This window comes from Chiloscyllium punctatum, chromosome 2, assembly GCF_047496795.1.
Source record: "Chiloscyllium punctatum isolate Juve2018m chromosome 2, sChiPun1.3, whole genome shotgun sequence".
Taxonomy (NCBI): Eukaryota; Metazoa; Chordata; class Chondrichthyes; order Orectolobiformes; family Hemiscylliidae; genus Chiloscyllium; species Chiloscyllium punctatum.
Genome location: NC_092740.1, coordinates 126,034,680 through 126,050,533, shown reverse-complemented (window position 1 = coordinate 126,050,533; position 15,854 = coordinate 126,034,680). Strand labels below are relative to the sequence as shown.

The window sequence follows — 15,854 nt, the reverse complement described above, 5'->3', positions numbered from 1 at the left end:
ATTCTCTCAAGCCAGGCAAACATACCCATTCCTTTTTGAGGAAATGATGAGCGAAAATCCATCAAGAAATGAAGATAAGGTTTCTCAGAGCTCAATTCATAATATCTGATATTTCCTTCACCCTAGAAAAATGCAAGGATGAAAGTAGGTAACGAGAGGTGTGTGTAATTGTTGCAGCTTTCAATAGAGAAAGTGTTCTAACAGACTGTAATCTCAGATAGACAAGGATGATGTTAGAATAATTGCTCCCTTAAATTAATGATGTAAAATGCATCAGAGCAAAGGGTCAGCCTCATGCAGAGATATTACTCTTGTGGTCAGGTCAGCAAGGGTCTGAATCTAAATCAAGCAGATAATCTAGCCCCACACTGTCGGAAGTGCTGTTTTATGTATATAAAAAAAATTTAACAAGAACACTCTATACCCTGGCCCCATCTGGGGACAGGCTGGGAGGGTAGAAAAAAAGTTAGTATAAACATATTTCAGAGGTGGGGATGGTGCGAGACAGACTTGATAGACAAGCAAATCTCCTGCCACCCACTCCATATTTCCATAATTCCATACACTCAAAGGATATCGGGGGTAAAACAGTGGAATAGAATTTGACAAAGGGGCTCAGGGAACTTAAAAGGCCAGCTCAGGATCGGAACAAGACGCAGAGAGAAACAATTCTGGAAATAAGCCAGTCATCTCTTTGGGAATGTCTGCATCGCAGAGTTGTCACAGTGAATTTTGGAAAGATTTCTGCACACAAGGTGGTAGTAATTTGGAATTCTCTACCACGACAGGACAGTAAATGTCAGATCAACTGTTAACTTTGACCTCAGGACTGATAATACCTTTGGCTGACAAAACAAAATCAAGCGATCTGAGGCAAAGGTGGAAAGATGGAATTCGGTCACAGATCAACCATGCCTTGCTGCATGGTGGAAAAGATTCAAGGGTCGGTATAGTCTCCTCTTCTCCCTGTGTTTTTACAGAACCAGCTTTTACACAAAGGCTGCCACTGGAACAATGCCAGATGATAATATATCTGACTGCTGTTCAAAGAAAATTACTAACATGCTTTGGAGTGTTTAGTTAGCTGTTTCTCACACAGGTTAGAGGAAATCAGTTATTAACTTATCTCACATTTGTCATGATTGAAACAGACATAATGCCAATGGCAGCCTGAAATACTTAAGATACCTTAAAATGTAAAATACTTGTAAACTATCGCAGAGGGAGGATAAAGAATTAATGAGAAGGGAATGAACAGTCTAGAAATAATGCTCTTAAACATTCAGTAGGAGTATATTTTGACATGGAGCTAAATGGTAAATGGTGCATTTTTGCATCAGCCTATTCCCCTTAGGAATGGTGCAAAATTAGAGCATAATTTCAACTCCTTGAGGCTGTTCCAGCCCCAGTCCTTTAGATCATGGCTGATCTGCATCCTAACCCCATTTACTTACTATTATAGTCATAACCTCAGTGCCCTTACCAAACAACAACAACAAAACAAATCTCCATCAGATATGAGATTGCACACCTCTTCTGATTTTCATTGACATTGACTTCAACCTCGCCTGTACTGTTTGCTCAAATAACTCATTGTGATTAGCAGCCTCCATTGGAAACCTGGCCAAGGTGGAATGGATTGCTTGAAGATAAGTATTTACAGTGGAAGCAAATAGGTTGCTGTCATTCTGAATGGAGTTCACTTTGACACTGAATAATAAAGAAGTATGGGATCATTATCGTCTTTATTACCAAGTTAATAACTTGGGGGAAGAGGTCCATTTGCATGCTTTAGAATCCTCATCTTTCACTCTCTCCAGCACTCCTGTCATCTCTGTTTCAATGGGAAACTATCATCTAGGTTCTATACAATTCCACATCACCTTGCCCGTTAATGAAACTGCCCTGCATCGACTTGGCAAGAATCTACCCGAAAGCTTGTCTTTAATGTGAGGCCAGCGATCTTACCTTTCCTGCCAAGTACAGCATGTATGTGTCAGGGTCATAGAATGGAAAAAGCACTCCCAGGGACCCGTCCAGATCCTCCTCCCGTAAAGGCACAGATATGTCATCCTGAATTAATAAGAAGGAGTGCTTATTAATGCAAAGGGGAAGAAGAGGCAGCTGACTCAATCACTTAAAAAGTAAGGTATCATGTTTAAGTTGTATCATGTTTACAGTTGTTAGCTGGTAACACCATCCAGGACTCAAACATGTAGGCTGACACACCCAGGGAAATACTGAAAGAATGCTGCATTTTCTGAGATGCATCTGTCAGAGGAGTTTGAAAAAGGCTCTGTCAGTTCCTTAGTGAGATTCTAAAGTTCCCATGGATCCCTTTCAATTATTGCTGAGTCCCTTACTATCAAGAACATAGTATTACCATTGACCAGGAATTTAACTTCACTGACTATATAAATACTGTGGCATAAATTCCTGCATATCATAGACCAGTTAGTATTACTTCAGTCACCACTAAATAACAATAGCTTTATTAGTCATGTCTAACTCGACAGCACTCCTTGAAGGAATATGCATGAAAGAAACTGAAAGTGAAAACGTGAAAGAAAGGCAAAGAGGTCTTTGCTGCCCACATCCCTCCAGATGGTAAAGATCTCAGCTTTTTTAGAATAAACCGCATCATTGTACTTGGGAAGGGGGACACATTGCCACAAAATGATTTTTTAAAAATTATATTGTTGCTTTAAAAAGTGAGGAACTAAAGAAAATTGCCCAATTTTACATCGGTGGTTGAACAGCAAACCACAAAATTTGGGGTGAAGAGGGCATTTCTTGGATTGAAATATGGCAAACTGTGCAACCTCATTCAATAGGTTACTATCGGTTATGCAGTTATGGACTTTGCAGGGTCTTCTTATTTTTGTTGCTTTTAAATCCAATACCTAGGTCAGTTTAGTTTCGTGTTTTTTATTTGTACTGATTTGGTATGATTGATTGGCTTGATTGATCATTCCAGAGGACTGTTGAGAATTAGTCACATTGTTGGAGTTAAGTATCAGACAAACTGGATTAGGGCAGCAGGTATCCTGTGAAGCCAAGGAAGAGCGAACATGTTAGCAATCCAATAGCTTTATAGTCACTTGCTTTTATTCTAGTTGCTTTTTTTAAAAATTTAATCTAACTAAATTTAATTTCACAAATTTCAGTTCTGTAATTTGAATATTTAATCCATAGTTATTCCACGCCTCCAGATTGATTTCCTATGGTTCCCTAATGCAGATGCACTGAATTGAAATTGCCATCCTTCTTTGTCCCGCTCTATTTGTACAACACTTGGTTATGTCCCAACATGAAACTTTTGTGGTTCGTACTCAGATCTCCTCACACAGCTACTCCTCTCCTGGCTCTACAATCGATGATGATCAATTAATAAAAATATGGATAATTATAATAAAATAATAATTAACATACTCTCAGTGTTGGTGTCCATGGCAGCTATCGTGAGTTGCTGTAAACCTCATCTGATTCATTAATATCCTTTAGGAGAGGAAATCTGCCATCCTTGCCCATTCCGGCCTACATGTGACCCTAGGCCCACAGAAGTGTGGTTGACACTTAACTACCCCCTGATTTGCTAGATTGTATTGTTTAGCCAATCAAGAGGAATTAATTATTTGAGGGTAATAAGTTCTGTCCTTTATAGTGATGTCCACATCCCATATAGAAAAATAAAGAAAAAATATAAGTAAATTATTTTTATCTAATTACCACTGCAGAGACACGGCTTCAAGGTGATCGAGGTTGGGAAACAAATGTCCCTTGGAACATCCATTTCAGAAAAGCAGACAAATGACAAAGGAGAGGGGTAGCCATGTTTGTAAAGGACCACAAAAAGACCATGACAAAGGACCTGGCCTCAAAAGATCATGAACTAGAATCAATATTTGTGGAAATTACAAACAGTGAGAGTCAGGCAAAGGAACAGGAGTTATACCATTGAGCAGAGCAATAAACAAGAAATTATTGGAACTGGTAACAATTGTAATATGGTAATTTTGAAGGTATTGTAATTTTATCTTCAAATAAGGTAAGCCATTAAAATTAGTAGGAATGATTTAGAAGATGAATTGGCAGAATGATTTCATATCAGTTTTTTTAAAAGCAATATATTGTGGAACCATAAGGATGTGTAATGAAGCAGGGTAAATTAGTAATTTCACAGCAAAAGTACCAATGAGAAAGGGACCATACTATTGAATTCCATGTTAAGCTTAATTGTGACATACTCCAATCATAAAACAAAAATGTTAAAGTTAAAGACAATTATGTAGACAAAGAGGATAATTGACAAAGATGTCCAGCAGTGTACCAAAAGGATCAGCACTGGGACCCTTATTGTTTGTTTTGCGTTGGGGGCAGATTTGCAAATTTGCAGATAAAACCAAGATTGGTAGCGTGGTTAATAGGTTACAGGAAGATTCAGATGGATTGGTCAGATGGGTAGACCAGTTGAAAATGATATTTAATGATGATTTAAGACTTAAACCACTGATAAGGATGAGGTTGATGCGCTTTGGAGGAGATACAAGATGAGGGGGTGTTTAATGAATGGCAGGACACTGGGTAGCTTAGAGGAATAGAGGGATCTTAGGCTAATTATTCACAGATCCCTGAAATCTGCAAAGCATCTGAGTAGGATTGTTAAGAAGGCATATGGGGCACTTGCTTTCATTGGTTGTGGGATAGAGTGTAAGAGCAAAGACATAATTTTGGAGTTGTACAGAGCATTGGTCAGGCCCCAGCTGGAGTAGTGTGTGCAGTTCTGGGTCACTTCACTACAGGAAGGATGTGATAACACTAAAGGGATTACAGAGGAGGTTCACTAGGATGTTGCTTGCAATGGAGAAATTAAGCTACAAGGAGAAACTAGATAGGTTTGGATTGTTTTCTTTAGAGCAGAGAAGACGGGGAGACATGCTTGAGGTAAAGATGAGAGAGGAATATTGACAGGGTAAATAGACAGCAGCTATTCCCTTTGGTTGAGGGGTCAATTACAAGAGGACATAGTTTTAGGGTAAGGTACAGGGGATTCAGAGGGAATTTGGGAAAAAAACATTTTCAGTCAGCCGGTGGTGGGAATCAAGGATGCACTGCCTGAGAAGGTAGTGGAGGCTGGAAATCTTGTAAAAAATTTGGATGAGTACTCCAAATATCATAACATTCAAGGATCCGGAATAAATGCAGGAAATTGGGATTAGTGTACTTTTAGTGGTAGTTATGTTAGTGCAGATTTGATAGGCCAAAGGGCCTTTTCTGCACTTTACGAATCTATGAAGCTATGAAAATCTCCAGTAAAGAGGTTTACTTGGATGGTGAATGGCTTGAAGGGAAACTTGCAGATGGTGCTTTTCTAATGTATCTGATACTCCAACCTATCAGAATGGCAGGGTGGCACGGTGGCCCAGTGGTTAGCACTGCTGCCTCACAGCACCAGAGACCCAGGTTCAATTCCAGCCTCGGGCCTGTGTGGAGTTTGCACATTCTCCCTGTTTCTGCGTGGGTTTCCTCCAGGTGCTCTGATTGAGAACAAAGAAAATTTACAGCCCAGGAACAGACCCTCCAAGCCTGAGCCGATCCAAATGTACTGTCTAAACCTGTTGCTCAATTCCTAAGCATTCCTCTGCTCCCCACCTACTCATGCATCTGTCCAGACACATCTTAAATGAAACTACCGTGCCTGCGTCTATCACCTCTGCTGGCAACGTGTTCCTGACGCCCAGCACCCTCTGTGTGAAGTACTTGGCCACGTATATCCCCCTTAAACCTCGAACCTTGAAAGCATGACCTCTTGTTATTGAATCCTTCACCCTGGCAAAAAGCTTGCTTATATCCACCCTGTCTATACCCTTCATGATTTTGTAAACCTCAATCAGGTCCCCCTTCAATCTCCTTTTTTCTAATGAAAACAAACCTAACCTACTCAACCTCTCTTCATAGCTAGCACCTTCCATATCAGGCAACATCCTCGTAAACCTTCTCTGCACCCTCTCCAAAGCTCCACATCCTTTGGTAATGTGGCAACCAGAACTGTACACAGTATTCTAAATGCAGCCGAGGCAATGTATTGTAAAATTTTAACAAGACTTGCCAGCTCTTATATTCAATACCCCGCCAATGAAGGCAAGCATAATATATGTCTTTTTGATGACTCTATCCGTGCAACAACCTTCAGGGTACAATGGGCCTGCACTCCCAGATCTCTCTGCCCATCAATTTTTCCCAAGGCTCTTCCTTTCATTGTATAATTCGCTCTAGAATTAGCCTTGCCTAAACGCATCAGCTCAGATTTGTCTGGACTGAAATCCATCTGCCACTTTTCTGCCCAACTCTCCAGTCTATCTATATCCTCCTGTATTCTTTGACAGTCCCTTATGCTTTCTCCTACTCCACCAATCTTTGTATCATCTGAAAACTTATTGATCATACCAACAGTGCCCTCTTCCAGATCATTTATGTATATCACAAACAACAGTGGCCCCAACACTGACCCCTGTGAAACACCACTGGTCACCTTTCTCCATTTCGAGAAACTGTTTCCTCCCACAGTCCAAAGATGTGCAGGTTAGATCAATTGGCCATGCTAAATTGCCCATAGGGATGCATTAGTCAGGGGCAAATACAGGATAGGGTAATAGGTGTGGGTCGGTTACTCTGAAGGTCTGTGTGGACTTGTTGGGCCGAAGGGCCTGTTTCCACACTGTAGGGATTCTGATTCTTGACTGATAGAGGTCACAGGAAAATAAGAAAATATAAACCTGAAAATAAAACAAGGTAAATTGACCAACAGAAACAATCCACATCAATGACAGGATATCAAGAGGAATTAAAATTTTCTTTCAAAGGGAGATTATAAAACTGGAACTGGAATTTTCCACAGAAATTGGTTCGTAAGAACGAGGAATCAAGGAGTTTTAGAGTACAGTCAAAAGAGGGCAGCATTGTTCTATTAACATTTCTGGCATACAATCACTGACACAGTGAATTAATTTGGAAAATATAGGCCTGTTGCTGACAGTTTACTTCAGCAAGCTCTTTCACAGAAGTACTCTTTTTTGCCTTCTTCCTTTTTAGGATTAAATTAAACTGAGGTCCACTCTACCCTTGAGAGAGGACACCACACTGGACAGCAGTGGATCAGGAAGACAACTTCTCAGGGAGGAGCAATAAATGCTGGTCTTGCCAGTGAACCATGAATTACAAGTAAATCCCAGAACAGGTGGTCTCACTGCCTCCTGATATTCCATTAGCCAATATTGAAAAAAAGGATCATTTTTACATTATTGATGCAATTTCAATATCAGAAAAAAAACATTTTAGGAATGGAATTTCAAAGTTGAAATCCTTAGAAAACAATAGCTACAATTTAACACCAAGATTCCTTTACTGTTAACAGAATGAAATCCATTGAAATATGTACATACTGTAATGATTATTCATAATAATCAGACTTGCTTCATGTCATTAGGCGTTGTGGCTGCCAATATGAACAGAAGACATCGTTCCAGGGTTTGTCTACATCCTGATCTTTGAGGCTCATGAATAAGTGCATCAATTTGTCAAGCCTTCTTTGACAGCACTCCCAAACCCATGACCTCGACCACTTAAAAGGACAAGGGCAGCAGATGTACAGAGCACCACCATCTGCAAGTTCCTCTCCAAGCGACCCATCATCCTGACTTGCAATTATATCATTCTTCCTTTGCCATCACTGAGTCCAAATCCTGGAAGCCCCTCCCTAATTGCACCGTGGGTGTATGTACACCAGATAGACTCCAATAGTTCAAGACATTCATGACATTGAAGTTGGGCAATAAAACATCAGTGACACCTACATCCTACAAAACTAACTTTTTGAAAATTATTGTAGAAGATAGAATGTGGTGCTGAATGCAACTTAACTGGCTGGGAGGAGGAAATCGTTTCACAAATTTGGCTCATTTAAGACAGACATTTTTTTTTCTGAATCAGTGATGTTGTCTTTTAGTCAAGACATGTTAACCCATAGTGTCCACCTGCTGGTTCGAGTAAACCAGAGGTCAAGGGCATTTATAGAAAAGATGATCAAAATTTCTCAGTGCTACACCCTTCCTTGTGCACAAACGCAACAAAAAATAGACTCACCAAAAGTGTATCATATTCAGGATTAGTGAGACTTTGGCTGTGCGAAGTCTGGCTGCCTTTCTTGCCCACACAATAGTGGATATTCCACAAAAGCAACTTGAATGTGAAATGTTTTAAAGAAGCTAATAAATCTTTACACATGCAGAAATCAATTCATTTGACTATTTCTGAAAAGAATCTTAAGTACTGTCAAAGCCTTGCACTCTTCAGGTCTGAATCAGAAGACTACCAAAACTGAACAGAGACAACAATTTATACTGCACAGAGAGAAGTGTACTGACTGGTTGGCAGATAAACCCTGATTGGCACAGTCATGGAGTATACAGTAATGCCAAGTTTCCACTTCAATTCAAACCAGGCAAATTAACTGATTGGCTGCTCCCACCAAGCTTTTATTTAGTAGGTAAAAATGCAATGTGGCAACATTTATTTCTACTTCATTTGGCTAAGATTCATGTCCTTCAAAATTACTTAATTAAGGTAATGTGAGAGACGAAGTTTAAGCAAACTTTTAATTAGTTATACAGTGCTTTCTCCAAGTTTCCCATCATGTTAATTGTTGGTTTAAGTCAACTAACAATTCAAGGAATTTTTAAAGAGCATTTTGGAAGATTTACATGTTAAATGGAATCAGTTAAATGTTATGTCGGCATGGAGGGAAGTGTACAAGAAAACACTAAATTGATAACGAACACTGAATACATGTCAATACATGAATTGGAGTGGTTCAAAAAGGCAGTCAGCCAACACCACCTTCTCAATGGCAACTAGAGATGGACATTAAAGGAAAGTGGAAAAAGGTTTATGAGAAGTTTTCAGGGTTAAAGAACTCTCATTACGTGGACCTAGCTACATTGGAGTTGAGAGGGCTGTTGAGTTTAGTTGAGATGCTAAGAGGAGATTTGTTAGAAAAATTAATAAAAGTAGATAGAGAGAAGCTGCCATTGGTATAAGTCAAGAACCAGCACTAGGACACAGCACTAGGGTAGTTGGCAACACAAGAAAAAACTTTTATTTATTAAGCAACAAATGGGTCGGATCCAGAATGGAGATGTGTAGTAAAAACATCTTCAGTTAAGGTTTTGACAGGGAATTAAATGAATATCTGAAGCACATTTGCAGATTACAAAGAAAGGGCATGGAAGTCAGACTAGTTGGGTTACTCTTGCAAACAGTATGGAAATGAGGGGCTGACTGGCTTCCCTCTGTGCTGTAGCCATACTATAAATGTACAAGATTTCCCCTTAAGGTTTCTAACATGCTTGCTATTTTTAAACTAGCACCCATCTTCATTTACCTCATCCCAGAGGGTAATTTGTCGATTATTCCATTTGGAATAGCCAGTGGACATCACCATCTTCAAATTGCCGAGGTACAGAACTTTGTTGGTCTTGTGGGACTTGGAGTTGGATTCCTGCAAATTATAAGCATACCATTCGGTGAAGAAAGCAAGAGACAGACTTGAACTCAGAAGTGATGAAAGGTGCATTGAATCATCAACACATTAGGCTGAGTCATTCACATCTTAATGACTGGATATAAAATGTACAGTAAAACAAGTTTAATATGCATACATATAACATACGTTTAATATTTAAATAAGCAAATAAGATACCTATTGCAAAACTGCCAAGGTTGGAATGTATGGAGGAGCAGGTGCAAGCTAAATGATTAACTACTGCTCCAGTTCCTAAATACTGTTCATAATATCGTACAGTATGAGTTTAACACTCATTTTAGTTTTCAAACCCCTCATGACCTTGCCTGTCCATACGCCTGCAATCTCAAGTTTCAATAATGCTCAAAAATCACACTGTTTCTCCAATTTTGGCTCCTTAACAGAACAAAATATTCCGCAAGCACTTTTTTGGAGCAACTGTTGAACAGCATTCTGACACCAAGCCACATGAGATGATGTTGGGCCAGCTGACCGTAAGTTTGGTCAGAGGGGCAGGTTTAACAGTGTGTCTTAAAAGAGGAGGGAGAGATAGAGAGATAGAGAGGTGGAGAGGTGGAGTGGGAATTCCAGAGGTTAGTGCCCAGGCAACCCAAGATATAGTGACCAACATTGGACTGACGAAAATGGATGGGCAAGAGGTCAGAACTGGAGGAGCTTGGAAATCTTGGAGGAGCATTGGGCTGGATGAGATCTCAGAAATTTGAGGGGTTTGGAGGAGGAACAAGTGGAGAGAAGAGGCAAAGTTGTGAAGTGTTTGGAAAACAAGTTTGTATAAGATTGTGGGGATTACTACAGATTCTTGATGGATTGCCTTGAAATCGCTGAGAATGAAAATATTAATCTCCTGGACTCCGCTGCATAACCGATCAACATCTAAAAACTACTGAGATTTCATTTATTTTATTTGAATTCTGATGAGGCCACTAAAGGAGGTAAGCTATGTGACCAAATCTGTAGAAGACCCCTGGCCCTTGATGAAAATATCACATCACTATTTGAGAGAACTTACTACGTGTAAATTAGCTGCTGTGTTCCCACCTTTACAAAATGTGACCACATTTCAAAACATGCTTTATTGGCTGTAAGATGTTTGGTGACATCCCGAGTATGTGAGAGGTGCTATACAAATGTACCTTTCTTTTCTAATTGATACGTTAGTTAGAACAGTTCCTCATCACAAGCATTCTTGTTCTCTGTACTTACCTGTAAAACTTTTCCTGTGTGACTATCAATGATTCGTATTTTCTTATCTTTGCAGGAAGTCACGAAGCGACTGCCATCTGTGTTGAAAGACATGCAGAGAACAACATCTTTGTGGCAGTCGAAGATTTTCACTGGATTATGAATCACTTGCTCTCCCGAATTCAGGTTCCAAATCATAACCTGGAATGACAGTGAAAGGTTGTAAGAAATGTATTTAACACACCATCACCTCTTCTTCACAGTGTTAATGAAGGAGTTCAATTACATTAGTAGGATATCTACAGCATAGCTGAAAGGCCATTAATGCCCAACATGGCTATATTAGATCCTTGATCTTGAGAATGTATTTGCAGACTCAGCCCAGGAAGCTCTATACAGTAACTACTTCTTTACTTACACAAATTCTCCCTCTACTGTCCAATCTAGAGAACACAGCCACATCCCCTGATACAGGCAGAGAGGGAATGGGGATAGAGTTGGGGAAAAGGGGGAAAGGAGGCTGGGGGACAGGGGACAGAGAAGGTAAGTGAGAAATAAAAAAGAGATATTGATACGTCAAAGGACTAACCAAATTAGGTTTGAAATGCCTAAATTATCCGGTCTCCAGCTCCCAGATGAACAAAAACAAAATAAAAACAGGACTGAATATATACACATTTGTGAATCAATCCAACTCTGATCCCTTCTTATTTCTGTCTAATAGAGACTGGCAGAATACCGGCAAAATCTCACCAAAAATATAAACATTTGTAAATGATGGATAATAATGGCCAGATGGTCCCCATGGTCTGCCCTGTTTAGTCACTTTGTAACCAAGCGTCACGACTTAATGTTTCATCCTTATCAGCAGACACACTTTAGACCATCCACTTAACGCAAAGAGGTCATTTGCCTGTCCAAGTGAGAGACACCAAAAAGAGAAAACGGTTTAAGGAAGTGCTATCAATGGATTGGGATGATCAAGTTTGACAGAGTTGGTTTAGAGAGGCTAAACACTGAGTTGCCTGGAATAAAGTGGATGTGAAGAGCAATGGCAACACAGTGCAGGCATTTATCAGTGTCCAAAAGGAACATTATTACTGTGCAATTGCCAGATAATTATTATACATAAAACCTCATGTACAATTTTTAAAGGGATTAGTTTTACATTTAAAGTTTGTGATTTACAGCCTGGATGAAATAACCGGAAATATCTTCCTGAAGATTGTCTTTGGGAAATGGCTTCCTTACCCTGTAATCATAGCCAGCACTGAACAGAATATCCCTGGCTGTTGGATGCCACTCGATGAGTCCAACTCGCCTTGAGTGACCCTGAAGCTCCAACTTTGGGTTGGTTATGTTTTTTAAGACTCCACATTTAGGAATTTCCCATATTTTAACCTGTCCAGAAGAGAAGAAGTTGAAACGGTATTCTATTAAAGTGAAAAAGTTGTAAAAAAGGAAAATCAGCCTTCATCCTTTTTATGGATGACCCAACTGCGACCCAGATCTTTATAAAATGGGATGAAAGGGTCACCGGAAAGACCAGTATTTGTTCCAATTTTGAATCACAAACTGAGTGGCATGCCAGACCATTTCAGAGGGCAGTTAAGAATCCAACACACTGCTATGGTCTGGAGTCATATGCAGGCCAGACTGGGTAAGGGGGAAGGAAGGAACATTAATGAACCAGCTAGGTCTTTAAACGACATTAAAGTTTCATTATGTTAAGTAGGTTTTGAACCTGATATACCTATTAAGTGAGTTAAACCTCCCCCAGCTTCCACAGCGGGATATGAACTGGTGTCCCCAGAGATTTCATAGAATCCCTACAGTGTGGAAGCAGGCCACTCAGCCCACTGAGCCCACTGCACCCTCCAAAGAGCATCCCACCAAGACCCACCCCATCCCTGCATTTCCCATAGCTAATCCACCAAGCCTGCACATCCCTGGACACTATGGGCAATTTAGCGCGGCCAGGCTATCTAATCTGCAAATCTTTGGACTGAGGGAGGGAACCAGAGCACCCGGCAGAAACCCACGCAGACACGGGGAGAACCTGCAAGCTGCACACAGATAGTTGTCCAAGAGTGGAACTGAACCTGGGTCCCTAGTGCTGTGAGGCAGCAGTGCTAACCACTGAGCTGTCTCTAGATTACTAATCCAGCATTATCAACAAACTACTAATAGTCACAGTTACAGAGAGACTACTGATGCTTGCTGTGATTTGTGTACATATGTACAATTGTTTAACTTTTGGTATCCAAAAGTCACTGCACAGGTTTCAGCATCTTGTTGAATGCTTCATGCAGCCAATGTTGTGGCATGTATTTGAGAGGTAGATATAAACTAAGTTCACTGCAGAAACATAAGAATTGTCCATTCAATGCTAAGTGTATTTTTAGCACAATTACAAGTGTTGATTGCTCCTAAACAGCCTCTGTGGCACTATTTTCGCAAGTGTGGAGTCCCACTCTGTCACTTGTTAATTATCCTTAGAATTTTCATTCTCCCTCTGTTTGTTTTTGTGCATCTGACTTGACATTGAATTCACTCATTCTAATTTACATTTCTTTCTTAATATATTAGTTCTTTTGCTACCACAAAGCATGGCGGTGAAATGTCAATTTAGTCAGTCGGAGATTGAATTCTGGTCCGTGCTTTTGATCTTAATTATCTTCAGCATTGGGTTCAGCTGATCTGGTGGTGCCCCCATTATAATTTTATAAACTTGAGGGTTGGGCTGTTTTCTGCTCCGTGGTAACTGTGTCTCACAGACCGCCCATTATACTTTGTTAAGTAATGACTATGATTTCTCTCTGCCTGTCTGCAGATACTGTATATATATTCTCTCTTGGAGAAACATGGATAAATAAAAGGCCAGCCACCAAGGATCAGTAAAGGGCAAACAGTGCCTGGGCTTGGGTAAAGTGATTGGGGAAAAGAATTTAATAGCTTGCAGATTATACTATTTAATAAATTGTCAAGTTTAGTGAGCTTCCCAGCTCCAGATTTCGAGGGCCATAGACAGAGTGGTGGGATTGACAGGCACAGTTCTCCAGGTAAGATGAACAAAACTGGACCCAATACTGCAGGTGTGGCCTCACTAAGGTAAATCATAATTGCAATAAGCTTTTTCACTCTTACACACATAAATCCCTTCATAACAAAAGTGAACAGACCATCTGTCCATCCCTAAGATTCATGTTCAAGGACACTCCAAACACATCTGAATTAATTTCCCAGTCTGTGTCTTTAATTGGCTTATCTATTTACCCTCCAAAGTGGATAACTTCATATTATATTCAAACTGTGATTTTCTTAACTATTGCCATGAGCATGGATCATTATCCCAGATCACCTGTGGACACATCAAGCTTTTAACACAGGATTTTGTTTAAAGAGAAGAGGACTGATAAAGTCATGATGACTGCAGATGCAAATTCAATTGTTGCTGCTTTGGGGAGGAAATCTGGAATGTCACATTCTATAGAGTCAAGGAGATGTCAAACAGAAAGACTAAAAAGGAGATAATAAAAAGGTGATTACACCTACCTTTGCTCAGCAAAACACCATTTCCTACAGACTTGCCTGTAATTTTTCCCTTCCAGAAAAAAAGGGTTAAAAACAAGCTTCAACTTTGGCCTCTGTGTGATCATGCCCTTTGTGTGTTAGTGGCCTGATGCCCTAGTGTGTTAAATAGTGTGCTTTGAGGATCACAGCTTGGAATAGCTATTAAACACCCCAGCACTGCAGGTAGAAAAAGGCAAAAAACTTTACCTCACTCTGAGCAAGAAAAGCCTAACCAAAGAGAGTATAAAAGAATTTCAATCAACTTGCAAAACCACAAATCACAAAAATCAACTGTTCAATTACCAAAATCCATACAACAACTAATAACCACTGTAACAGATCCTTCTTTTTAAAAAAATGTTTTTTTGAGGGCTCATTTCTTATTCCCAATCTCTGTATATGTGTTATTTTATCTTACATTGTGAACTGATAAATGCACCCTTATATTTACTCAAGAAAGCCTAATCAAATTGGCTTGCTTTAAAACATAATTTTCTTAGTTCTGGCAGAAAGGTATCCGCAAGTGAAGACATCCTTTTCAAATGGACCCTGCTGCAACAAAGAGATAACAACAACAACAAAGAAAAATAGGAGTGATATTACATTCCCCCTCACCTGGGAGCTTAGTAACTTGGGGTATCCAGAGCTTGTAACCATGAAAGGTTAGGGAAATTTATCCAGGATTTGGTCATAACACCACTCAGTAGACCTATCCCTTTGCAGTGTCTTTGCATCCTCCTCACGGTGTACATTCTTATTTAGCTTTGGGATGTCAGTAAAGTTGTCGGAGTTGACAATTGAAAATAGCTAAGGCTCAAGCACTGATCCTTTTGATAGCCCACTGTTTACATATCAACCTGAACATGACCCATTTATTGCTACTATTTTCTGTCTGCAACAAATCTTCAATCTGTGCTAATGTCCTATTTCCAAAAGCCGTACTTTGGTGTAACCTTTATCTTTAAGAAATACCTTTTTAAATGCTGTTTAGAAGCACAAATAGACGAGATCCACAATTTATTTATCCTATCATTTACACCTCAAAAAGCTTTATCAGGTTCATTAAACATTACTTGCCCAAGACTGGAGCAGGTTACAGAGTCAGCAAGGGTTAGGAGGCCCATAAACATGTTTAGAAACAAGATTGGGAATTTTAAAATAAACCACTTCCAGAACAGGAGCTGAAAGAGATCAATGTGCACACAGACAATGGGTGAATGGATTTGATGAATACAGGCAGAGGTTTGTACATTGAAATTTATATGGGCTGGTAGGTTGGCCCAGGGCCATTAGAATAGGCAGGTGTAGATGTAACAAAAGCATGGATGTGGATTTAAGCAAATGAGCTTGGCAGGTGCAGAGCCTGGAGAAGTTGTATCAATGATCAGAGATGGTACTGCATCTCGGCTCTCATTCTCCCTCTAGCTCCTTTATTCTATATGTCAATCTCATTGCCTTTCTTTACACCTTTGAGAATACATACTACGTCCTGCATTCT

General features: G+C 39.8%; 1 protein-coding gene across 2 annotated transcripts in view; it reads right to left on the bottom strand.

Moving 5' to 3' along the window:
* LOC140488862 (coronin-2B-like) overlaps nt 1-15,854 on the bottom strand; it is a 151,703-nt gene that overhangs the window by 26,447 nt on the left and 109,402 nt on the right. For both annotated transcript variants that reach the window (XM_072588148.1, XM_072588149.1), the window contains 5 exons: nt 12,035-12,184; nt 10,805-10,984; nt 9,440-9,556; nt 1,969-2,073; nt 26-122 (listed from right to left, as the gene is read on the bottom strand). In XM_072588148.1, coding sequence (XP_072444249.1) covers nt 26-122; nt 1,969-2,073; nt 9,440-9,556; nt 10,805-10,984; nt 12,035-12,184 — 649 coding nt within the window. The remainder of the gene's footprint in view (nt 1-25; nt 123-1,968; nt 2,074-9,439; nt 9,557-10,804; nt 10,985-12,034; nt 12,185-15,854) is intronic.